Source organism: Antedon mediterranea, chromosome 5 (assembly GCF_964355755.1).
Source record: "Antedon mediterranea chromosome 5, ecAntMedi1.1, whole genome shotgun sequence".
Taxonomy (NCBI): domain Eukaryota; kingdom Metazoa; phylum Echinodermata; class Crinoidea; order Comatulida; family Antedonidae; genus Antedon; species Antedon mediterranea.
The window spans coordinates 7,223,096-7,249,747 of NC_092674.1; the positions used below are offsets into that span (position 1 = coordinate 7,223,096).

General features: G+C 33.0%; 4 protein-coding genes across 11 annotated transcripts in view; 3 read left to right on the forward strand and 1 right to left on the reverse strand.

Moving 5' to 3' along the window:
- The window catches only part of LOC140049530 (uncharacterized), a 56,246-nt gene extending 43,205 nt beyond the window's left edge, over positions 1-13,041 (forward strand). For 6 of the 8 annotated variants that reach the window (XM_072094427.1, XM_072094428.1, XM_072094432.1 and 3 more), the window contains 7 exons: positions 3,179-3,331; positions 5,502-5,621; positions 6,853-6,936; positions 7,624-7,659; positions 8,614-8,859; positions 9,390-9,582; positions 10,658-13,041. In XM_072094427.1, the coding sequence (XP_071950528.1) occupies positions 3,179-3,331; positions 5,502-5,621; positions 6,853-6,936; positions 7,624-7,659; positions 8,614-8,859; positions 9,390-9,582; positions 10,658-10,760 (935 nt within the window). In that variant the 3' untranslated portion in view covers positions 10,761-13,041. The remainder of the gene's footprint in view (positions 1-3,178; positions 3,332-5,501; positions 5,622-6,852; positions 6,937-7,623; positions 7,660-8,613; positions 8,860-9,389; positions 9,583-10,657) is intronic. The other 2 variants (XM_072094433.1, XM_072094434.1) reach the window with 2 other exon arrangements.
- An 868-nt stretch (positions 13,042-13,909) lies between these two features.
- On the reverse strand, positions 13,910-17,734 carry LOC140049531 (nocturnin-like). Its single transcript, XM_072094436.1, has 4 exons — positions 17,536-17,734; positions 17,062-17,150; positions 16,442-16,638; positions 13,910-16,211 (listed from the first exon to the last, which is right to left on the reverse strand). The coding sequence occupies exons 2-4, from the start codon at positions 17,148-17,150 to the stop codon at positions 15,388-15,390; spliced, it is 1,110 nt and encodes a 369-aa protein (XP_071950537.1). The 5' UTR covers positions 17,536-17,734; the 3' UTR covers positions 13,910-15,387.
- Positions 17,735-18,126: 392 nt separating this feature from the next.
- On the forward strand, positions 18,127-21,872 carry LOC140049187 (uncharacterized). The gene is made up of 5 exons (XM_072094010.1): positions 18,127-18,274; positions 18,608-18,671; positions 19,635-19,910; positions 20,214-20,312; positions 21,125-21,872. The coding sequence occupies exons 2-5, from the start codon at positions 18,615-18,617 to the stop codon at positions 21,197-21,199; spliced, it is 507 nt and encodes a 168-aa protein (XP_071950111.1). The 5' UTR covers positions 18,127-18,274; positions 18,608-18,614; the 3' UTR covers positions 21,200-21,872.
- A 222-nt stretch (positions 21,873-22,094) lies between these two features.
- On the forward strand, positions 22,095-26,643 carry LOC140050255 (proton-coupled folate transporter-like). Its single transcript, XM_072095368.1, has 7 exons — positions 22,095-22,196; positions 23,335-24,272; positions 24,432-24,494; positions 24,697-24,870; positions 25,173-25,256; positions 25,627-25,786; positions 26,122-26,643. The coding sequence occupies exons 2-7, from the start codon at positions 23,348-23,350 to the stop codon at positions 26,204-26,206; spliced, it is 1,491 nt and encodes a 496-aa protein (XP_071951469.1). The 5' UTR covers positions 22,095-22,196; positions 23,335-23,347; the 3' UTR covers positions 26,207-26,643.
- The last annotated feature ends 9 nt before the right edge of the window (positions 26,644-26,652 follow it).

The window sequence follows — 26,652 nt, forward strand, 5'->3', positions numbered from 1 at the left end:
ATAAATAAGGTTATTTTGGTTTAGGGCCTCTGCTGTGTTGACATCAGTCAATAACAACATCAGTAGTTGTTACGAAGTTCTTGAAGAAACCTAGTTTATTGTAATACATGTTTTGTACTGTACAAACGTTACTTTGTAATAGTAATACAGTAATTTTCTTAAGCTTTAAAATATTATGTTTCTTACTAACAACGTACCAAATAAATAACTATATTATATAGTTGTTTAATTGGTACATTGTTAGTAAGAAACCAGTAATAACAACATGCCCTTATTTGAACAGTGTATTAAAACTTGGCTCGTAATACATTTTACAGTATATATCAAAATTCTATATAATTATAGCAAGTAGTTATTATGCTACTACCAGTATTTTCTTCTACTTCCATCGTCTTTGTTCGCGCTCAATATTAAGAATGTTTCCTGTTTACTACTATCCGTGCTTTGTGCTTTGAGTGGTGGATTTCCAGATGGAAGTTGTCTTTAATAAGGTACATCCATCCATTTTTAGAATTTTTGTATAAATATGTCCTCAAGAAGTCAGGAGTTCACCTTTTCAATTTCTACTCCAGAGAACAAAAGTAATCAAAATTAGTTTGTTGTGCCTTTGTTGAAATCCAGGTGGTCCAGTAAGTACTGTATAGTTTAATATTTCCTTTATTAAGCATTAAAGATATATTTATTATTCTTCCACCAGTAAAACATGTTTGAATAGAGTTAGTAAACCCATAGATATTATGGTGCACTCTCTATGGTAAACCTCATCAGAAAAGGAACGCAATTTTTTTTAAATTTAAAAATTATATTTATATATGTATAACTGTATATTTCCAATTAATGTATAGACCATTCTTGTTATTACGGTAATTATGTTATTGTTATCTGGAACTGTATTATTTGTTTGCCTAAATCTGTACAAGAGCCACATATACTGTAGTGGTACTGTATGCTGCAGTAGTACACCTGCAGTAACCATAGGCCTAGAGTATACTGTACCGGTACAATAGCCAAACAATACACCTTGTATCGCAAGTAAAACAAGTTTTTTGTTTTGTTTTTTTTTCTCTTTCGTGGGGGTCATCCACATTTATTCATTCTGTTATACAAATATATATTATACAAAATTGTTTGTAAAAATATAAAAACAATAAAATTCAATAGAGTTGTTAAAAAGGCACTATATCTATACATTTACATAAAATCGTAGTAAAAGTATGATTTAAAAACGTACATTTTATGGTTATTGCAAGTTATTGTGAAGGTACGCGCTAAATAAAACAAGTTAATAAGTATTTACTACCTGTGTTTAATTTGTAAGCAATTAACTAGAAGTTTACTGTAAATGTGAATATACATTATGCTTCCTTCATTTATTTTGTTCTCTCTATGATTGTCTTGTGTATGTTTCAAAGTCGGTTGTTTATAAGATGTATTCCCATAGGACAACTTTCCATGTCTGAGTGTCAATATTCCAATGAGATACTGTCTTATTAATTGGATTGAAGTCATCAAATTGTGGTGTTAAACCATCTTCTTTGCATTCAAATGACAGAATAATTTGCTCTTCTTCATATACAGTGGACCGTAGATTACCACCAGTATTATTCATCAATTCAGAATACTAAAACATTATTTTATTGCTATAACCATATTTCCAGGGCTAGCTGTGAACAGTTTTAGGAAAATAGTAGGGTATACTGTACAGTGAAACTATGGGAGGTGGGGATTAAAAAGATAGGAATTGATGGTGACATTGACAGTAACTAATAATGACATTATTTAATAGTTAAATTAATTAATTCACTGTAACAATTTAGTTACTGAAAGTACTGTACTGTAAATAACATTAATGTATTATGTCTTGGGGATACACATTAATTTCAAATTTGAAAGATAAGAATTGTTATCAATGGCGATAGTGACATTTTATAATGCATTGTTTATTTACACATGTCCTGTATCAGTACTGGGATATAAAATAACATCAAGAATTGTATATGCCCAGGTCTTATAAATTAACAATAGCTGCAAGGTTTGACCTTTAATGTTCTGTACACCGTCATTTTAATACATGATCTCAAGTTGTGAGCAATGTACCAATATATGCAATGTATCCTGTACCATGTTACCGTGAGTTACAGTATTTACTTGATGACGGATGCAAAGCTATGTTTTTAAATCAATTCAAATTTTCGCTTATTAAAAATATAACAGTCTGCCATATGATTGGTTGTTGCCTACATGTCATTCCTTGTTTTATTATGCTACTGTAATTACTTACTTATTTACATATAATATTTCTTATTGGTATTAAAAATATAGTTGTTAATATTCAGTAAGAATAAGTTACTTCTTCTTCCCTAGACTACTGGTCTAGGGCATTTATTTGTACAGCACATAGGCCAGCGGCCTGAGGTACATATATTATTTACCAAAATTAAATGACAAAAAGAATTGTTTCTTTTTTTTTAAATGCACAAACAATTGATTTAGACATATTTTCAATTAAAAGTAATGTTTCTGTTACAGAATTGTTACATTTATTATTACTTTTAATAGCATTTGTTCTATGATAAAGGTGGGCACTGGATGGGAGAAGCCCTTGGTCATTGATAGGACCAGTCAAGGTACTTTAAATTGTCCTGGTTTAGTTTCATCCATCATTCAGATGAATGTAAATCTAATGAACATTGTCATTCGTCCATATACATATTTCGTTAATGCTGGTTGATCTCTCTTTTTTTTTCAATACAAAATAATGTGTCTTTATCAGTACTTTTTTTGTGTTAAATTGTAAAATATTTACACGGTCGTTAAGCATCTTTTAGAATGAAAAAACTACAACAAACAATATTATATACAAATCTGTCTTTTATTATTCCACAACAAAGATATTGTAGTTGTACTGTATGTGTTTGTATATCTGTACTACTATAATGTTAGGAAAATAGTCATTGATATGTTTTAATAAATTTATTAAATAATTAATTTTTTTTTTCAAGTTTCGACATTTATTTTCTATGCAATATGAATTATTTTATCTGATTATGAATTTAGAAACATGATAAATTAATACGATTTACTAAATTAAATTGTTTTAAATCTTTTTTTAATTTAGAAATATGATAAATTAATACGATTTACTAAATTAAATTGTTTTAAATCTTTTTTTAATCAGCAAATGCATGCAGTGAAGGCAGTGACAGCGTCTTGGCGACCTCTAATACAATTTCGTTTCCGGCAGCCGGAGAAACTATACTAGCAGCAAAGGCATTGCTTGACATTTCACCAACATCAGGGGAAGCAAAGAAGTTCCCAATCATAACAAAAGGTAATGTTTTGTTTTGCATTTCCACAACTGATTTATTTTGGTCTTTTTGTCATGTTTATATTATTTTACAGTAATTACTGTATGTTATGAGAGTGACAAATAAAGTATGTACACACAACACTATACAGTACATGTACACATCTGTGTACTTTACAGTAGTTTGGATTTTGAGTAAATTTTTTGGTAAATTTGCAAACGACTTTAACAGTAATTAATTTAAAAAGTAATTAAATTGAAGAATTTTTTATAAAGTGTATGAAATTTCTTTTCAGTTAGTTTTATGTGTGTAATTCTATTATCTCGATAATATCAAATAGCGTGTGTGTTCAATCATATTCTTGATGCCGTTTTGTCTAAAGCTCTGTCTACACTATCAAACTTTATATGACAAAAAATGTCATGTGCTCATACAGTATATAGACATGATGTCTTATCCCTACCATATAATATTTGGTATATCACTACTATATTTGGGTACATCACACTTTTTTAGTCAAACTAGTTTGTTAGTGTGGAAAGAGCTTAATTGTTGTTAACCATTCCATCGACATCCCTGGTGTGATTGGTTATAACAGTTCTTTGTCATCAACTCATCATGTAATAAAATGACACTGTTGTACAACCTGCAGTTAGCCCTCTACACCTCGGCAGCATTCATCAAATTCCTATCCAAATAGGGACCCATCCAAATATGATGATTTGGCATTATACATATTATTACTGTATTGTGTATTTTCAATACCGTATATTTCGGTGTATAAGTCGCACCTGTGTATAAGACGCACCCCCTAACTGAGAGTAAAATAACGGTATTTTTTATATCGTCGATGTATAAGACGCACTTTATATTTCATCAAAACAATGTTTTTTTAAATTGTAATCAATATTATTGTAATAATATATTTTGTTATATCTACAACGGAGTCTTTAGTTAGGTTTTTTCTAGGCTCGGTCGCGTCCAGCCTCAACAAGTTCTTTCTAACTTGTTATTCATGAGTTTCGCACCCGCAACATCGAGTGCATGACCGTGTGTGTAACACGCACGTGTGTGCGCTAGCCTCGCTCGATCATTTCGAGAGGGTGCACGTTTTCACGGACAATCGTATTCAATACCGTACACCATGTGGCCGCCAAGAAGGGCTTGCGCTAGGCTAGGGGTACGGCGGTCGTACGTATAACTATAAATAAATACATTCCAATCGTAAACGTTTACAAATGAAATTTTATTGGAGTGCCAAAAACAGCTCTATAATGAACAAATCTTTTCATCATATTTAGTATAACATCACGCTAAAAATCCTGCCTTGAAAACTAGGCAGAAGCAGGTTGCCGTTACGTTAGTACACGGTGGCTAGCCTACGCCTAGCCGCGCCAATAGGGTGACGATTATGTGCAATCAGTGTGGTGAGGCATTTATGTTCGGTGTATAAGACGCACCCTTAATTTAGAGGTCAAATTTGCGTGTCAGAAGTGCGACTTATACACCGAAATATACGGTACATTTCAGAGTGTGATATACTGTAAGCAGATCTTATCAGTAGCCCACTGGCCCAGTTAGATGTAAAATTTAATGGTTTACAAATCTCTATCCATCCGGCTACTTCAATCACCTACAGTATTTTAAGGCTGCTCTGAAAACTCTCCTTTTTAACTCTTTTTTTCCCCCTTAGTTTTCCACTTGTTATTTCTTTTAAGCGCTTTGTTGCCTTGCATAACGTATATAAGCCCACCATGTATTATTAATGTTGATACTTTAAATACTGTATACAGTATGACCTAGGCTGTAATGAAATGATTATGTACAGTCTGTACCATAGTATAACTAAGGAATTTAGAAATGACACCTACTGTACATGAATTACATATCACCTTTTCAGGATGCTGCATCAGCATATGACATTTGACTGTAATGTTGTTAAGTTGTACGGAAGCTAAGTTGTCTGATACAGTTAGTGAAGCATACGTAGCCAAGTAGGAATTATGTAGAAGTAGTTATAGACATTGTAGTAGCTCACAAAACGCTGCACTGTACATTATGTACATAGTACAGTACGGTATATTTAGTGGAAAGACTAAAGAGTAAATTATTGCTTTGATGGGATATGATGATTGGCTATGATACATATTTCTACTTCAATTTATTTAAATCTATTTATGTTTTCTTTCTTAGATTCAAAACCTCCTGAAAGTTCTATTGATATTCTAATATCAGATATTGCGCCATTAATCAAAGTAGAGAGGTCAGACGACAATGACCTGGAAATGAAATCGGACGACCTAACGGATAGTAGTAAGTATCCATGTATAATTCAATTTTTACTTTATTGTATGTCCATTTGTCCCATCCATGCCCACAATAGTTCGGTAAGTACTGTACGTAATCTATTCATTTGCTGTTGTGATGATTCTTGTGTGATTACACTGCTTGCCTTGTTTTATACCTTATACTGTATTTATCCTGTATTTATCCTGTTTATTTTTAAAGAGATTTTTAAACATTAGTATCTGTTGGTACAGGGAAATGTGAATTATTTTCTATGAGAATCATAGCTCATGCAAATTTTCCTGTACTTACATATGGGGAAAAATTGATTATCCTAATTTTAACAATTATACTACCTACAACCTATTCATTTTTGGCTCTGATGGGTTTCCTTTTTCCACTACCTACAGTAGTTTAAATTTGGATAATTTGTAAAATACGTATTATGTAATATATTTTGAATTAAAATGAAATGAAAATTCCAATTATATTTTTCATTAAAATGAAAATTCCTTTGACAAGTTTGTTAATGTGTAGAACAGGATATTTTATACAGTTTGCTTTTACAGTTTTAAGAATTTTATTTTCTTGTTTAATAAGTGATTGTTGTAACCTGGACAATTGTGTACTATTTTTAGTTGTTATTATTAGTGCATTTTCTAAGAATGTTATTGTATGAACTTGGTGAATGCATTAACTACCAATTATTCTTCTCTTAAACAATTAAGCGTCCCTTTGTTGAAAATTATAAAGGAGACATTCAAAATGTCAATCTCGCTTATACAGGAATTCCATTATCCATGCAAACATCAACACTTTTGCTACCCTTGCAACAATGCATTCTCCATGAATCAACTAAACCTACAGTGCCACCTGCTTTTCCCTTTGTTTTCTATTCCATACCCTATAGTTTACGCCACATTCATACGTTCGTTAAAAAATAGGACCATACCTTTGTGGATCGTCTGAAAATGCAGTCAAATCTTTCAACACTGGACTAGCCCAGAGATTCGGACCATCATGGGCCATCCAAAAGTATCCAGTTTGGAGAATTGACTGTAGTATAGACCATACATAAAAAAATGCAGTCAAATCTTCCAACACTGGACTAGCCCAGAGATTTGGACCATCATGGGCCATCCAAAGGTGTCCGGTTTTTGGAGAATTGACTGTAGTTATAGTATTTGTGGTGCATGATCGTATGCCATGGTTGTTGTTGTTGTTAATATTGTGCATGATGTGTCTCTCACCATTTCAGTCTTCCAATCTTTGCAACTATCAACCAGCCTGCCATTCATTCCATCTACCCTCTACTCTGGCACTCAATTAGACTTCAAACCAGGTAGGCGGTTCTATACATACAGTAATATGAAAATACAACTTTGACTTATTCTTATTAAATACAGTATTCTAAAGCAGTATGTATTACATAATATATTTAGTCTGTAGTCAATCTAGATTGGGTATACAGTAATTTATACTGTACTACAGTATCTTTTATAATCTATTTTCTATACAGTATTTGATTACAGTAACTGTATGTACAGTTTTTATTTATTTATTTGTACAGTAGTGAGTTTGTCCTGTTCTGATTAGGACAGTGGATGAATTCACATAAAGCAATAAGCTTACAATATTAATAATACTTGGATAATAATTAATACATACAGTCTAGATTAAAAAGCACTGTATGTATATTATTATTTACTTTTCACTCGGTCATTAATTTACAGTCAACTCTCCCCCATTGGGCTGTCTGAACTAAAAAAAAAAAAGATTCAAAATTGTTTTCTGATACAGAATGTGTGAAATGAATTTGAAAACATTTTAGTGTGGGTGAATGGGTTCTGATTTAGGGAGCTGACTGTATTTACGGCTGATAAACTGGGCTTCTTTTATGGTTGTAATGTATTATATAATCTCTGTACAGTTCAACCACCATGTGTACTGTATTTCTGAAATAAATTACCAACAATTTAAATTTCGTAAATGATAATATTTAATTTTATGTAAATAATTTAAAACACAGATGCTTACTTCAAATTTCCTGTTTGTGATTTCACAGGTATGTCGGTAAATTTAATGTAAAGCACTTACCAACAAAAAAAAAAATCATTTATAATTTTTAAAATAGATGTGCCATTTAACCATACTGTATTTACCCATTTCTAAAATTACAAAAAAATAATCAAAACATACCTTGCTCGTACTTTAAGTTTTTTAGACACAGCTAATTTCATCTGGTTCTTTGTATTTTTTTTCTTATTTATTGCATCTGTTTTTGCTTTGTTTTTGCCTCATTTTGTAATTATTTTACACTCATAATAATAATTATTTCATTTTTAATAAAAAAAAATACTTAGATTAAAGCTCTGTCTACACTATCAAACTAGTTTGACAAAAAGTGTGATGTGCCCAAATATGGTAGTGATACGCCCAAATATGGTAGTGATATGACATCATGTCTATATATGAGCACATCACATTTTTTTGTCGCATAAAGTTTGATAATCTAGACAAAGCATTAGATACTTTTATTGAATATTTTGTCACTTATTAATTATTTTTAAAGCATAAAAGATAGTAGTATGAATCATTAATAAACAGTCTCTGTGATGTATGTACACTTTACCACTGCACTAAAATAATATTAACCTAACTCTAATTAGTTTGGAAAACTAATCGATGTAACAGAATTTCAGCCCAAAAATATAATAATAAAAAAGAAATTCATAATTATTTTAGATTACAGTAGGAACATTAGATTTCTTCACCAAAAAAAAGGCAGTTTATGTGGCTAGCTTACTTGGATAAACCAGCATTGGCCAAAGTGCTCTTTGCTTAATTTAAATATCCCTGATAAAAATGGTACAACCCAACATTATTTGCTGAAGTACCATAGATTGTAGTATCATAATTTAACTTTAGTACAGTATGTGGGGAAAAATTCATAGAAAATAAATAATTTTTTAAAGATTATTTTTCTGTCTGTTTACATTATTTTTCTGTTTGTTTACAGAAACTGTGGAAAATATGAATCAGATACCTGTTATACATACAACACACCAAACACAATTATTAGCACAATCCTATCCCGAATTAGAAGTCACAATTGAACAGGGAATAATTGATTCAGAAATAAACAATAATAATAACAAATCTAGCAAACGATCGCCGACGAGACGGGGACGACCAAAGAATAAATCAAAATCTGAATTATCGTTACACAATACGAATGGAGGCGTGCGTAAAAAGGCTAAAGATGGTACGTAGTTTATGCAGGTCAATTTATTTCAAATTCTTCAAAATTTATGCTGAGCTATCGCACCTATTTTGTATGTTTTTATATTTATTATTCATTAATTTCTTTCTTTTCGGATAGTAAATCCATTACAGTTTACAAAACAAAGACAAAATTTAACCAGGAAATTGACAATTTAAACTCTGTCTACACTATAAAATTTTATGTGACAAAAAAATATGATGTGCTCATATATGGACATGATGATGTTAACTCATATCACTACCATATTTAAGTATATCACTACCATATTTGGGCACATCACACTTTTTTTGTCAAACTAGTTTGATAGTGTAGACAGAGCTTAACACATTCACAACCTAAAATATTAATTTGCACCAATGCTTAAATGGTTGTCAAGAGTGAAATAAACAAACCTTTGTGTAGCACAATTACATTCATATTTTTTCATATATTAATTTCTTGTGTCCTAATTTTTCAGGTCATACAACATATTTTTTCATATATTAATTTCTTGTGTCCTAATTTTTCAGGTCATACGACATATTTATGGGAGTTCCTTCTAGAATTATTACAAAATAATGACACTTGTCCTAAGTTCATAAAATGGACGGAACGTGAACAAGGCATCTTCAAGTTAGTTGACTCAAAGGCAGTGTCTAGGTTATGGGGCCAAATGAAGAACAAACCAGACATGAATTATGAAACAATGGGCAGGGCTTTAAGGTAAACATTGGTCTATTTTGTTGTTTGTTTCATTCATCCTAACTCAACAGTTCTTTTCAGAACTAATACATGTGGTGTACCGCAAACTGTATATCAACATTCATTCATCCTCACGTAAGGAAATTTAGATTAGGCCCTGTACTGGTCCATGTTAGGCACAAAATATGCATTCCAAAATATGCATTCATTGTACACCCAAGCCAGGTGTGTCCAGTTTTAAGCTCTGTCTAACCTATCGAACTAGTTTGACAAGTAGAGTGTGATGTGCCCAAAAATGGTGGTAGTGATATGAAATCATCATCATCTATATGGGCACATCACATTTTTTGTCGCATAAGTTTGATAGTGTACATAAAGCTTAATTCTTTTCTGAGAAGACTTGTTCTACTACAAAAAGAAATAGGGTTGAGGAGTGACTTAAACCTGTGCTGGTAGCATTATGGCTTTATGTAAGAAATAAACTGTAGCATTATTTTAAGATCTGTGAAAACTCTACAACCATTGCTAGTTGTTTGCGATACACCACATAATAATAATAACAATAATACCACATTTATATAGCGCCCTTTTCATGAGTAATCATGCTCAAAGGCGCTTTACAAGCATTATTACCCCAGTATTTTTTTTGGGATCAAACACGTATGGAAACATACTCCCATAATGCAGCCGGTAACCAGCGCAAAGTTGTGTCTAGATCTAACTGGGTACCCATTTATACACCTGGGTGGAGAGAGGCAACGTAAGTAAAGTATCTTGCCTACGGATACAAGCAATGCGGCGAGAGTTGGATTTGAACCTAGGTCTGACGATCGGTAGTCCAACGTCCAACACACTGCGCCACACGCCCCTTATAGTTTCTTTCTCATATGCTAGTTAGTTAGCTGTGGCATAGAACATAGGCATCTCCCATGGTGATATAGTTTTGACTGCTCAATTATCACTCTTTAAAAAGTTACGTGCACAATACAAGACTATTCAATGAGGAATGACATAGATGAATAGATCTATATAATATATTCTATGTTGGTTGTTGACTTTATTAATGTAATAAATATTTTTTTTAAATTATTATTAGGTACTATTATCAACGTGGAATCTTATCAAAAGTTGACGGTCAGCGATTAGTGTATAGATTCTGTGAGATTCCAAAGAACATTGTTGAGATAGATTGTAATTGACCAGCATCATACAGTACTATATAAAACTCTATATATATATATATATATATATAAATACTAGAGTGGTTTAATAAATGGCTGTTTTTAACACCCTCCAAGATAACTACAATATCAGGGAGGTTTATAACTGCCATGAATTGTCTAGTGCATTCGGTAAATCGCCATGTTTTCTGTGCCTACAACTGACGATGTCTTGTGCGTCACCAATCGAGGATACTCACTGGACACGCTATGAACGTGCATGTTATCTTTATGTTGGGGTTATGAAGAGCATATCGATATCGCAGCGATAACATTCAGGTCCGTTGGCTGAATATTAAGTGTGCATATTCTTGTTTTACATGTAAAACTACAGGGTTCAATTACTAATGTAGTAGTATAGATTGTTGAATTAAGGGAACTATGGATGCAACTATGTACTGGAAAAAGAAAGAGGACGATAAATACTGTTTGAAATATCCTCAATGTTGCGTCTTTCCGGCGGTAGATTTCAGATGTGGTAGAAGGCATCACAGTGTCAGAGATGATGGCACGTCCTAGCATTAACAATAACTTAACCAGTGTGAAATATGATAGTATTGTTGATGTATCTACTCGGAGCTGCATTCCAAATAATTTGGAAGAACACATCTAGGAAGAGTTGATGCCAAAAGGAAATTACCCAGTATGCACTCGAATAGGGATATACATTTCTTATAAGCTAAACAAAACAACAGGAGTTGTTAATGCCACTATCTGGGAAAAACAGCAAATTGCCCTGAAAAATTAATCTGGCAGGAATGCAGATGATTTAGCAGAAACCCAGCTAGCAGGAGCTAGTGCTACTTGTGTGATATATAAAAATTACCATGTATACACCCAGACAACAGACATGTAGATGATTTGGGAGAAGAAATGCAGCTAGCAAGAATAAATAAAAACTTTATTATTATATAAAAAAAAGATAGAAAGAAATTTCAAGTATTGTATAAAACAGCACTCTTTTTGTAAAATTGTATATATAGAATTACACAATTGAGAAAAAAAATATAAAGGGGTCATAAAAGAGATACATTTTAATATGTTATAGACAAAACAAAAAAAATACAAAAAGGAGTCTGTATTGATAAAAGCAGACATATAGCGTAATTTTATTGAAAACTCATTTCACGTGCATACGGAATAAATTAAATATCAGTATTTTTAGGTATTTTTTTTACATAAATTGCCCGCCACTATGCGAACGGTTACAATAATGTCGCAAAGCAAGTTTCGTTTATGATGATGAATTTCTTATTCGGCCGTATAGTATACTGTAATTGTGATTTGACTGAGCGTTAACTACACCCAACCAAACAGCATTATCTTTCAACTTGAATTACAAAAAATAATGTTAAATATAACGCTATATATTCAGTTTTTTATTGTACATTATTAATAGTTTTGGATCAACTACTAAAAGTATCAATGCTAATAATATTCTTTAAAAACTATATATGCAAAAGCAGACTTATTTAATTTGTTTTCCCCCCATTGACTGTTAATATGAATTTCATTCGCTATCTTACTGGAGTGGTTGAAATCTATTAAATACAATTTTACCACATAAAACAAGTTTTAAACAAATTATATTTATATTTTATATAGTTTAATTTATTTATATTTTGTGTCTGCAATTATTTCTTTTTTTTTTACTATATGATATGTTTAAAATTTTTTTCCATATTTATAGAAGAATAAATAAAAGTTTTGGATTTTTACCACCATCAAAATTTCACAAATTTTACATAATATTGACTTGCTACAAATTAAACAGCAGCATGAATCTCAACCCTAACTGCCAAAGATCTTTCATTGTTAGTTTTGTCCATAGGTTGGGTAGCCTAGAATCCGTAGTAGAGTGGGATGTGTTGGGGATATATAGTACAGTACTATAGTAGTGTACTGTTGTGTTTAGCCTTTATACTCTATAGCTTTTCTAAAGCGCTTGGAAACATTTGCATTTGGCGCTAATAGCGGACAACCATTATTACTATGTAATAAAATGAAAATGCTGAAAACACTAAATAGCCTATCGGTGTGCTGTTGTACTTTTAATTGAAAACCTCTAAACACTCTTACAATCTGACATTTGCTATATTCTGACGGATGGACCAAGTACACATAAATATACGAATAAATATATGAAAACTTGTGTTGATAATACCAATACGAACTTCCATCTGCACTCAGATTGTTATTATATTTTTGTGTTTAGTTAAAGGGAATTGTTTATTTCAAATAAAATTTAAAAATATTTGGAGTCTTGTGTTGTCATTTTTTTCACCATATTAACATACATAATAAAAACTAAATGAATCAAACTAGGAACAGGATTGTGACGTATGGAAAAAAAATGGTATGAGTGTTGGTTGTGCAGTTTATGAAATTTTGGTTTAGTGCTATTTCAGTCTGGGTTCCAGACGGAGTTTTGTCTTAATATTAGTAAAAAGATAAATATTTTGGCACGTTTCATACGTATACTACTTGATTTTGGATACTGTATTTTCAGACAAAAATCGCGGTCGAAATAAAAACAAATAAATTAAAAAAAAGATAATAAATACTTGGGGCAAGTCTAGTGCTATTTATGAGGTACTGTATAGCACTTTTTTGTTTAATTACTTTAAATATATATTTGTTAAAAACATTTAATCTTTATGGATTTTAATCGCTTTCGCTTAAGAACAACGCACCACTATGTTTTTCTCTGCGGCCAATGTGCATACTACTAAGTCAGACACCAGGTTTATATTCATTTGCATACAACATTCAATTTAATACAGAAAATCTTTACGTGTTTGTCCTTGGCTTTACAGACCGCCTTGTAATTACACAATCCAGTTAGTAACAAAAATAAACAACACAAAATCAACATCCAATAAAAACATTACCTGAGTCTACAGTTGTATATACTGTGCTACTATAAATAATTCTTCATATATTAAACAAAACACACCAAACTGATTCTAAAATGTCACTTGAGTAACGTAAAGACATATGCATACAAACATAGTGTTTGGTCAATATTTTCGGAATACTGTATAATTTCCGTGCAATATTTTGTTTCATTCGAAACCACTGAACATAAATAAACATACATGTACATAATTAAAAAAATGTTTGTTCTATTAAGGCCAATAAGGCACGATTTACAAATAGTTTCTTTCCAGGAGCTATTAGAATAATAGAATAATAATAATTTTGTAATGTTTTTGTTTTTGAGTTCGTGTTGTGTCCGTTGGATATTGTGCTCCGCCAACAGAATTTTCATGTTTTTTTTCTTAAAACAAATGACAATAAATGATATTTGACTTATTATAGATGAAAGATGTACTAGGTTCTTTAAAGTGCACACGAGCTAGATGTGTACACTGGACGAAGAAGACTCGTTCTACCATCAGAACCATGGAGTGAGCGAGTCTCGAACCCATGCCGATGTTATGGCTACGTAATTACGGTTCCACTGTCTTAACCGCTCGGCCACTCACTCACTGACGGAACTGAAGGAAACCGTATTGTGGTGAAATGCGTACTAAAAATCTTTATTATTAAAGGAAATTGCTGAACTACTGCCAACCTTTGAAAACAAGACAGGTAATTTTTTATATTTCTTATTATGTGTTTATATAGTTCAATGCGCTGTAAATGATGGGAGGCAATTATTGTGCGTCCATTCTCTAGCTAGTACTATGGAGAGTCTAAAATATAGAATCCGTTATTCCTTATGACCATTTACCAACAACGCAAGGTAGATTGGTGCTTTCCGCTCGGGATACAAATTTTACATGATTTTGCGCTCGCCATTACCGCTCATCTGTGTAAATTGGCCTTAACTCTAAAATACCTATCGAATACAAAAACGCCTGTATTGACGGCCCAATGTGAAATTACCTAGTAAGCACCCTTGAAATAAATAGGCCTCTGCAATTGAGTGTGTACTATTGAGTTACAGTAAAACTCCTTTAGGACACCCTTATTTTTGTTACAGTATCTTTTCCTAATAGGGGTGTACTGTATTAAAATTATAAGACGTAGATATCAATATTGCTTTAATAATAATATAGTTCTACATAAAATATGTATTTTGTATCTAATTTATTTATGTAATACATTAAAATGTATATAATATATAATACAATAAATGATCAAATAAATACCATACAACTGATATTATATATAAATATAATATGTATATTTTTTTACAGATGGAATACTGAAAGAAATATGTGAAAGAGAGAATCTGTGATTAACAAAAAGGTAAGGTTGTATGTTTTACAGCATTTACTTCAGTACCTTGACACTACTATAGAGCCTTGTTTGCACTGGACTTGAAAAATGGTCAATTATTGGTAACCATGATGTTAAAACTATGACTGACTTGCATAGTGGTGAAGGTCATGTGTTAACCCGAGTCACATATTTGGATTGGATTTTTTAGCCAACATGGTTACTCAGTTCTACTGAGCAGGCAGTGGTCGGTAAAAGTAACCATTGAACTTAAATTTAATCCTGAGGGAATTGTAGCCACTGTTCAGATTGGCATTTTCGCTGATAAAGTACTGTATTTGTTACACGATTAAAATACTTGTTAAAATTAAAAAATTGTTCAATTGTCTGGTATAGAAAATTCGCATACTAGAGATAGATGGTCTGAAGGGTATGTTGCTGATGGTAACCTGTTTTCACCGATTTCATCCCCTGTAGGGAAACATAGTAAACTTTTAATAGCCAAACTAGTCTTGGTGTACCACATGTAATCAATTGTATGACATTGTTCACCGTTCTTACGAATCTTCCACGTTGTGTATGCCGGTTCACTTTTTCCGTCTACGCTTAATAATTTATAAGCACTGTCTAAATTTAACGGGCACTCTGCGTATAATCGGTATACTTCTTCAGTGGGTTCTGCGTTAAAATCGCCTACTAAAATACCTGGAAGAGAACCGACTTGGCTCGTAAAATGCTCTAGGAGGTCCAACCCTTGACTGTAACGTACGTCTTCATAGCCCGGTTTCGCTTTAAAATGAGTTACACCGATAACGAATTCTTTCTTGTTGCTACATCTCAACGTGTTAATGATTCCGACTTGATTACTCCATCGTTCGTATCCATCATGAGTAACTTTGAGAACTAGTTTCTCTGAGTTTACTAAGTCAAATTTATCGGTTTTAAAGAACAACGCGCAACCATCTGGTCCATTGTTCTGTGGACTGTCTAAACAAGGAGAGCTAGGCTTAGCCATAAACGATCCGTGGTAGCCTAGCATCTTTAAAATTGGGTTGAAAAAATCATCATAATGATCGACTTCCTGAAGGCACATTACATCTGGGTCATAGGTTAACAGTTCCTCTAGAATATGAAACTTGCGTGTCTCCCAGTTCAGAGCTGCTTTAGGACACCGTATAAAGTTATCTCTGCCTGTTGCAAGTGCTAAAAAATAAAATTATATAATCATAACTATAGTAGAATAGTAGGGAAAACTTGCCTAAATAGAGGTATTGATAAATATTTAATTGGTCACCACTGAATAAGTGAGTGATAATAGGCTAAAGCCCAAACAGATTCTGCACACACTTCATAATTACAATACAAACAAAGGGGAATCCCCTTAATGAGTGTATCCCAGTTTCAAAAGCACTGAACAAGATATTAAAACTCACCATCTGCTAGTATATTCCATTGTATAACACGAACTGTTGAGTCATTTTGGACATTTGGAAATTCAACAAATTTTCTTTTTAGCAATGGTGGACGATCTTTTACTAAATCTTGACATTTTTCAATAACCTCTTTTCTTTCACTCATGTTTTCAAAAAGTGTTGTTTTTGGAGCCGCTCCCCTTGAAACACCCAAGAATCTGTAAAAATAAATGGAACAAAGAAAATATTTACTTCGAGGCCTAAATAAAATATAGCTTATTAAAGTACTGTAATTATTTATCAATATTGTTTTGTATCAATTATTTTATTTTAAAAAAGCAGAAGAAATAACATGGATATGTATTGGACTGCTGCAGTCAAACGGTTTTAATTGATTATTTATAGAATTATCAACTCTCCTAATACTGGACAACCTTGGAATATAAATTCTGGTAATACGTGTTTTAATGGTAAAATTAATATGGGACATTTTGTTTTTTTGGACCTAAATAAAGAAATGTTTGGTTTTAATTTCTGTTATTTCTCGGAATGGGGGAGTTGAATGTATCAGAAATTTACATGATTCGATATACTGTAGGCCTGGGTACATTTATTGAACGCGACAATAGTTAATACTGTACCTTCTCCTGCTATCCATAACACTTATTCTTAGTAACGGCAGGAAAGCTCTGCGATAAATTCTTGTAAACAACCGTTCAGTTGCTTCCATCTATTTATTAGTATTAAATAAAACAAATATTAATATTGTCAATATCATCAAACAAATTTCCACTCAAAGTTTTCTAAAAAAGTTATAAATACTACTGACTGTAGGTCTGTAAGCAATATCAGTCAACACATCATTCCATCGCTCACCCCCTACTGTACTTATAGTCTAACCGGAGTCCTAGTCTTAGCCCCAGCTATTCTACTAGTAGTAGGGCCTTCTTCCTAGTACGAGCCTGCCGATCCGCCGCCAGCCTAGCTAGATTTGTTGAAACAATTAACCGGCACCAGCATAAGCTAGGTCTAGGCCTAGTAGTAGGCCCATCATAGGCCTAGCGCGAATTTATGATAAACAGGCTTACTTCATAAACATTTAGAAAATACCTTACCAACAATATTCTACAAACGTTCAGAAACCCCGTTGTGTATTCTAATAATTTAAAATTAACGTAAATATCATAAATATTAACTGAAATTCGGAACTGGAAATTACAATCGGCTAACTGTTTCTGTGTCACATCCGTCCGTGTTTTTCCTCTGTTGGCAGAACGCCCTCTATAATTTCAATTTATTGCCACAATAATTCAAACTAAAATAAGAACATATCAAGAAAAGACTTAAAAGTTTTTGGCCATATTCAACTTGATTAAAAAAATAAACACTACACAAACAGTATGGCATATAACAATGGATAATTAACATATTTTTGTTTTTCTCACTAGGCCTACTAGGCACTCGTAGGTACTGGTATTTTTTAAAGTAAATTAAAGTAAATTGTTTGTTGCAGTGAGTGTGTTTTACACAGTATCTATGCAGTCATGATATGAATTGAAACAATCTAGTACACAGTATTTCAATGGTAGGTCTCTAATAATAAAAAAAAAAGGTAAACTTTCTTAAAATATAAATTCCAAAAACTGTAACATCAGTAAAACTAAAATAACATGACCCAAAATATACGGTACTGTTCACCCGCGTCGATGACTAAACACAGACACTAAAATCATGCTTCTTGTCTCTGGTCATGTTCCAAGTTACACAGACAAGAAACGGTAATAATCCTACTACTGCTGTACAACAATATAGGCCTACGACTTTCGCACAATTTATACTCAATATAGGCTAAAGGTAAGGAGATTTAACGCAAATTATTATTGATTTAGGCCCTTTGTTCTAAGGTGTTGGCCAAAGTTTCTGTTACGGTCAAATTTCACCGTGAATACAGTGCTAGACAAGAGGAGATCATATGCAATAATGCATAATACAAACCGAGTGTTTAAAATACAAATATGGCTAGGCCTATTACTTTAATATAGGCTTTAAGATACTTTGTTGTTTGTGATTGAATGTTTTTAATAGTTTCTGATGAAACAAGCTAGACCTTTTCAACACATTGCGAGACACTTTTCTGTAAAATAACCATGATTTATTATTCATGTTTTTTTTTTCTTGCGGTATTAGTACGAAGATGGGAGATTGCAAATATAGTATAAGCCCTTGTGGTGTTCTGAAGTTAGTGCAATTGGTGAGTACCTGTATATGATGATCTAAAATCCGAATGTTTTCATAGGCATAATCAGGAATTCAAATCTATCATTTCGCTTACTTATTTTATTCTCCTTGATTTTTAAAAATCTGCTAAATTCTCGAACTGACTGAAAAGTCCTTTTCCTTAATTTTATAACCATCGTCACTTGATTAGCATTTGCCGTCTATCACTTTAAATTAATAATAATTTATTGTCGATTAAGTATTATTACTGCGTATTACTACTAGTTATCATTGGAATATTTTGCAACAATTCTTTGCCGTTATAATTAAATTACAAAATGCAATTGTTTCGGATGTTTTTATTGGTTGAAATAACGAATGATGTGCAGCAGTGATTCAGTTTCCGCTTTGGATATTCAACGAGTATGGAACGGGAACACTGACAAAAATTGACAAGCTATATATAAACATGAATACTGTAATATATACACGTCTACATGGATGGAAGGCAGCTTAGACCTGCATTTGAATACCATTCCATAAATTACATTCTTTCCAAAGAATTAATTTGAATTTATATTTGTAGTGTACGTGGACCATGAAGTAACGAATTCCCTCTATCAATGCTTTCTAATGATTTGGCCAGAACCTACAACCAATCATCCATCACCAGACATTATTCTCTTGCTGAAACATTTTTATTTGTAATAATGCCTTAGCCTCACTAGCAAAACTTTTATTTTTTGTTTGCACACTCGGAGTTTTCTCTAGTTTGCAAACTAAAGTAAGTGTAGACTTTTGCAAACGCTGCAGTTTTCCAAAGTTTTGCAAGTAAAATTGGAAACTTTGGAAATTAAACCTTTCTTGACGAACCTCAGAGTTTGCAAACAAAAGTTTACCAGTGGAAATAATATAGGCCTATTCTAATTGTATGACAACAGCAAACAAAATGAATTGTAAAATAAATAAATAAATAATAATATCATAATTTGTTTAGGCACTTCTTCTCTCTGGGTTTATAGCCACCCTGAGCTTCAGTCTTGAATATTGTGAAATTGGTACAAATCAAACTAACTCTACCACGACGAATGGAACACTTATTGTTGTAAACACTACAGGCGGTTGGCTGTTTTGTCAAGAGGAGATGTTTGCTGGTTGGATAGCCTTCATGGTGTTGTCTTTCGTTATCTTTGTCTTGGATCTGGTCATCTTCATCGTGCATATATTCATCCCAGATTGGATGAAACTAGTTCGCTCTAAAATTGCAAAGATGGTTAGTTTTCTTTTCTAATATCAAAAGAACCACTGACAAATTTTCAGAAACTACAACAAGAGTAACTCTCCAAAATTAAGGAACAGAATTGCGTATTCGATTTTCTAATAAGATCTTTCGAAAAAGAACTCTTTATCCAATTAATATAATTGTCAATTATTATTTTTACAAAAATAGCCTACAGTACAATGACAGTTATTATATCGTTATATTATAAATTAGGAATTGTCGTAACTGTGTATTTCATTCATAGCACTGCAACAATTTAAATGGTTTATTATTATTATATTATATATTCATTAGGAATTGGTGTACTGTATCTTCGCCGCGGTAGTGACGGCGGCAGTTTCGGCAACACTGGCGACACGGAATGACGGTGATAGGAAGCTGATCGCTTCGGCTGTTAGTACTACTGCTCTATTAACTTCAAAGATCATTTCTATGTTGGGTACTCTATATAATGACATTCAATGCACCTAGGCCTTCACTTTGCACACATTGCATACATTTAGGCCTATATTTTGCACTTGCACAACTTGTCTACTTAGCACTCTTCCCTGGATCTACAGGGGTACACAATGTTTATATTGGTTGAGTCAAGGCAATCCAACAACAGGATTCTGAGCTCCTGAGATCAAAGTGTTTATCTGTGGCTGCGACACGATCAGTTCCATGCCCCTTATGATTGGTTTCCACTAGAGACGCAACACAACGACGTAACGCAACGTAACGGATTTGACTACTCACAATCGATGGATTTATTCGACTGTCGCTTGTCAATGGTCAACTCGTTTGCGTTGCGTCTACGTCATTGCGTTGCGTCCTAGTGGGAACCAAGCTTTAAAGACGCCGCGCGCTGCGTACAATGTTACTAGTACAGTACTGTTGGTATTTGTCACAGCCAAACATAAGATCAAAGGTCTGTTACGAGTTCATATCTTGGCAAGGCGAGCTCAGTGTCCTGTAGTTAGATTTCCTTGGTTAAGCACATGGTACCAGTATCTTTGGTAAATCCAATACTTCAATACTAAGTGATGCAGTAGTATAACTAATGAGTGCATTCTTGTAATGTAACTCTTGGGGATCAATTCATGTGTGTTAACTCAGAACCAATGACTCAATAGGTCCCTTATTTTTCGTTTTGATAATAATTTCAAAGATTTTTTTATGAATACATTTTTACAAATTATTTTCTTCTTATTTGCTCCCGGTAGGTTCTTGGTTTTGTTGCGATGCTTGCGATGTTGGCTGAATGTGTTTACTTGTACAGCTTATCAACAAAAAGATAAACGGAAAATAAAACCACATCATGCTTTGTAGGCCTAATATTCACCAGTTACACTATTACGTAATATAATTATGAAGAACATTTTAGACTTGGATATTGGTACTGTAATGTGTTTGTAAAAAGATGAAAATTGGAAATCGATTATTTTGCATATATGGTACGATAAAAATAGTATAATTATTGAAGTTGGGTGGGGCCTATATAACTGCCCTCTGACCTCTGAATCTCTGTCTTCCTAATGCAAGTAACAGTTTTGAATTATAAATAACTTGAAGCGAAAAAAAAAAACAGATCCTGAAAATCAGAAGGGCTTTCCGTCAAGTGCTAGTACAGGTAGCTATTAATAAAGATCTAAAAATAATAATAATAAATAATAATAATTTTGTTGGCTTATAAAATTAGTTTCGTTTGTTTTGTTTTTGGAAACGTTTTTTTTGGATTGGTCTTTATGACTAGGCAGCGGATTTGAGTATTTAAATATTTTGTTAGATCTAATAAAATTGCTGTAAGTATTTATATCTTAAACGGAATACAAGGGTGTCAGCCCATCTCTAAACCTCAATTAATAATTAGCATGAAATAATAACATTTATATAATCGCATTCATTATGTATAGTCATACTCTATAATTATATTTAAATCTTGTGACTGAATCATTTTGAAAGTAGAAAGAACAGAGAATAAATAATTAAAAAATAATCTATCATTTATGTTATTGTTTGTAAAACAATTTAAGTGGGTCTTTGATAGATTACCAGTAATAGTTAATAAATTCCTTTTCGGCAGAATAATTATTACATAAATCGTATCTAACCCTTTGACCTTGGATATGGTTGAGTGCACACGAGTAAATACATTATGATCCGATCGCGATAATACAAACAAAAATTGTCGCGTGTTTATTATCAGTAGTGTGTACTACACAATAGTGATAAAGAAAATGGTAATTTTACAGTTCCCGTAAATATATCAGACGTAGGCCACAACTGTATTTAAAGGTAAGAAAAAGTGATCTATTTACAACTGGTTTATTGCTAGGCATTATGGAGATATACCGCGTATTAGGCCTACCTCCATGGTTTGACTCGGTATTTTGTATTTTTCATTTCCATCATATCACGGATAACATATAATCGGCAACATTATACCGGTAATTCGGCAGGGAAGTTTTCTATTTATTAGTTCCAGAAAATCTCAAGTTTCAGAAAAACTAAAATCTGTGGATGATAGGCCTAAACGAATAGATCAATCATATGATCAAGGACAATATCGTATGATTTACTGAATTTATAAAGCCATTGTGGTAGAGTGTATGTATGTAAAAGTGCATGTGATTCAAAGTCCACACAACCGGAACTTTACCACGAATGGTAGCCGTTACGTGGGGTTGGTGGAATGGTAACCATGATAACTTAATTTAATCAGGAATGAGTGTATTAGATCTAGAATCGATTAATGTACAGACGTCATTACCTGATAATCAGTTATTAAATTATTAGTAATCTTTTAACGTTAGGTCTCAGCATATAACGGAGTTAACCTGATCCGAATCATATCCACCCGAATTACAACTGACGTAAGTGCGCGTAATTCTTAGTATCTCCTGTCGTTAACTCCGATTCAACTCCGAAAGGTTTCCAGCAAATCACAGACCCGGAAGATGTAAAACTCCCTGGTTAGGCCAGCATGTTTGAGTGAAGAAGTTAACACGTCCTTCTGTTCTACTTCTACGATAAAAAGAGCATGTAAGCATTCGATGGGTTGAGGGTGTTTAAGTTCAGCCTGCCAAAAAAAGATGGTAACTTTTCTTCAATTTACTTTTCCTATTAAACACAATTAATATCATATTTTAGGACCATCTGCATATCAAACAGAATGGCTGGGGTGACCGTTTCTCTTTCTCGCCAACGCCGCAGATTTTACTCTTTATCGCGTTTCTAAATTTTCAGTATATTTAGATTTTGTTCTGTCCATAACTTATATACAGTATATTGTATATAATATACATATTTCCAAACAGAGTCAATAGGTAAACAAACATAAATATAAAGTAAAGTAAAAACCTTTACGGTGGCCTATGATGTGAACATTATTTTAACATACACGCATCATTCTACCGTCTTTCATATTTTTCAGAATAATCTTCACTATGACTGCGATCAAGTCTTTACGTCATTTGGTAACTGTGGAACCCGTTTCTTTTCTCTTTTTCACATCCTTGTTTCTACAAAATGGCGGCGGACAGCAGTTTATATTCTATAAATTATGCTACCTAGAGTATAACCTAACGGATGTATGCTGGAACCTAACTCTTGGGCAAAAAATGGACCAATACCAAGATATAGAAGACTACACTATATCCGCTACGGCACACTGGATGATCTATATGAATTTACCGCTCACAATTCCCGCCATTTTTACTACCATCTGCTTCGGAGGTTGGTCAGATAAATACGGACGCAAACCCATGATGATCATTCCAGCCGTCGGGTTTCTAATCATGTCTATTTTCCAAATGTTTCAAGTCCTCCGTATGGATATGCCTTTGGGAATCACTCTTATTGGTAACTTTATTGCGGGAATGAGCGGTGGTTTTGTAACCATCACTTTTGCTACTTTTAGTTACATTGCAGACATAACGACAAAAGAGAATCGTACGTTGAGAATTGGCATACTCCAATCAATGACCTTCTCCAGCAGTATTGTAGGGTTATTGACGTCAGGAGTGATTGTCCAAAATAGAGAGTACGGCTTCCTTCTTCTGTATTGCCTGATTGCTTTGCTTAACATTTTAATAGTCGTTTACACTCAATTCTGGTTGCTTGAATCTATAGGACCAAATACAGATCCTTACTTTCAAACCATTAGAACTACTGAAGAAAAAGAAACAGAAACAACAAGTAGGCCTAGCGAAGTTAGTGAAATTGAATGCAAGACGTGTTTCTCAGACATGTGGAGTCCTAGAAACTTCAAAATTGTGTACAGGGATGTAATGAAGAAAAGACAACACTTTGATCGTTTTATCCTATTCCTTCTCTTTGTTTCTCTATTTATTCTACAGATGGTATTAGCAGGTAAGTCTATTGTTGACACACAATTTTTCTCTGTAAAGTATAGTTTATTAATGCACATCAAGCATTAATACTCGAACTTCCGTACTTCGACACAGCTCTTGAGTTTGCTCATTAGTATATTTTGAATCATTTAAATGACTGCTTTTGTTATCTTATTAGGTGACAATCAGATGTTTGCTTTATATGCAAAAGATTCATTTCACTTGAGTCCAGCACAAACAGGTAAGAAAGTTAAACGGTATCAATTATTAAAGTTGAATTGAAAACCTCTCGAGTAACTTCCGCAAACGCAAATTTCGAGGGCGTTTGTCGTCATCTAAGGTGCACCTTAAACGACGACGACAAACACCCTCGAAATTTCAATGATGGAAGGCTAGAATCTAGCTTCTTTAAACCTACAATTATGTGTTTTGTTATTTTGTAGGTTATTTTACAGCGTCTAAAAATGCCGTATTGTTTCTATTTACCGTTCTGGGAGTATGGCTGTTGAGGAAGTTCAACCTTAATGAAATGAGATGCTGCTCCTTAAGTTTCATCGTCTTCTTATCTGGATACATTGGTTTTAGTTTAGCGAAATCTGAAAGCACTCTGTGGGCTAGTAAGTATATAGACCCCATACCGTACCTTCATGGGAAAAGACACCGTTGAAGACAGGGAAAGGTCCTGTAAAAATTGAATGTCCACTCTTTTGTATGTCATAATCTGGATAAGTCTAGCGAAATCTGAAAGCAATCATGTGCTAAGAATAGACCCCGTCCTCGGATCAAGTGGGAAAAAGAACATTATTATATGAAACAACCTAAAAATCTAAAAATTAAAATAACAAATTACTAACTCCTGTTTTTAAACGATTGATAAACGAAATTGAGACATAAAATTTAATTATTTTTTTTCTTCCAGTGTTAATTCTACTGTCACCTTCTGGTCTAGTAGGTGGAATTATTAGAGGTGCCATTTCGAGGACTGTTGGTCCAGACGAACAAGGTAGTACCATTACTATGACATTTAGGTGTGTGGATAAATGACAGAGTGAACTAAAGAGATTTCTTAAGCTCTTTCTACACTATCAAACAAGTTTGACAAAAAACTGTGATGTGCCCAAATATGGTAGTGATATGCCCAAATATGGTAGTGATATGACATCATCATGTCCATATGGGCACATCACATTTTTTTGTCACATTTTGTATTTCGTCAATGTTCACAATACAGACAAAACGTCTAACACGTGTTCCACGTACTCTCTAGACTTGTACGTGCATGCCTAGGTTATTGTTTGCCTACGTTACCATCAGTCTTGCATTAGAGCAATTTGTTACTGAACATTGTTTAATTACTTTTTTGCTACCTTCAGGAAGTATATTTGCAGCAATGTCTTCGATGGAGAATCTAATGGTGTTTGTTGCGGCATTCATGTTCAATATCCTTTATCCTGTAACCAAAGACATACTAAATGGAGGATTTGTGTACTTTGTTATGGCTGAGCTTCTAATTATTCCATTGATTTTAACAATGTAAGTAATAATTACAGCTTTATTAAATTCTATTGACAACGAGTTGGCCACGAATTACGTTTCTGAATAATTAGTTATGAAAAAAGAAAGTGACATGATGCACACAATAGGCCTACACACATCCAAACACGAGTTTTTGGAGCCGATCATTGTAATAAACAATGTCGAAGCGATAACAAATTGTTGTTAATTGATGATGAAGTCAAAATCAAAGTAATTGTATTGGTTACGGTCAGATAAAAAACACCAAACGTCCTCTCAACTTTGAACGTGATTCTATTGTAAAACTAATACGAACAACTCTGATAAAAAATAATTTACATTTTGTCTTTCAGGTGGGTCGGCGATTTGTTGAAGTATACAGCCGCATACAAATATATGAATGAACCAGCCAATATCGTAATAAACCCTGATTTGTAGAGGCTGGTAACCGACGTTTTTATTTCAGATTCAACCCAGGGATTCACTTTTCCCTGAACATCCCAACTCCAAAATATGGATAAAGTTCTTTCTACACTATCAAGCATATCACTACCATATTTGGGCTCATTACACTTTTTTTGTCAAACTAGTTTGATAGTGTAGACAGAGCCTTAACGTTCATTGTTCATCGAGAAAATAATAGCAAACGTATTTTAAGCATAGTTTGTAATCTTGCGGAGGATTGATAGTCTAGGATAGATTAAAAAAAGCAAAGACTTAACGTTGTATTTCTATTAAACCATAACAATTTATTAATAAAATTAGACTTTGAATAAACCATTTTGCAGTTTTACAACAAATATTTTTTTTTCTGTTAATCCATTTTTGTATTAAATTTAAGTTTTTTTAGATAAATACGATTCAATTTTTGGTCAATGTGAATA

Coding starts and splice junctions, on each gene's coding strand:
- LOC140049531 (XM_072094436.1), bottom strand. CDS start 17,150: ATGGAAGCAACTGAACGGTTGTTTACAAGAATTTATCGCAGAGCTTTC. Junction 16,639..17,061: donor GTTATGGATAGCAGGAGAAG/GTACAGTATTAA, acceptor TTATTTTTACAG/ATTCTTGGGTGTTTCAAGGG. Junction 16,212..16,441: donor ATGGAATATACTAGCAGATG/GTGAGTTTTAAT, acceptor TTTATTTTTTAG/CACTTGCAACAGGCAGAGAT.
- LOC140049187 (XM_072094010.1), top strand. CDS start 18,615: ATGGGAGATTGCAAATATAGTATAAGCCCTTGTGGTGTTCTGAAGTTA. Junction 18,672..19,634: donor TTCTGAAGTTAGTGCAATTG/GTGAGTACCTGT, acceptor TAATTTGTTTAG/GCACTTCTTCTCTCTGGGTT. Junction 20,313..21,124: donor GGAAGCTGATCGCTTCGGCT/GTTAGTACTACT, acceptor TGCTCCCGGTAG/GTTCTTGGTTTTGTTGCGAT.
- LOC140050255 (XM_072095368.1), top strand. CDS start 23,348: ATGACTGCGATCAAGTCTTTACGTCATTTGGTAACTGTGGAACCCGTT. Junction 24,273..24,431: donor TCTACAGATGGTATTAGCAG/GTAAGTCTATTG, acceptor TTATCTTATTAG/GTGACAATCAGATGTTTGCT. Junction 25,787..26,121: donor ATTCCATTGATTTTAACAAT/GTAAGTAATAAT, acceptor TTTGTCTTTCAG/GTGGGTCGGCGATTTGTTGA.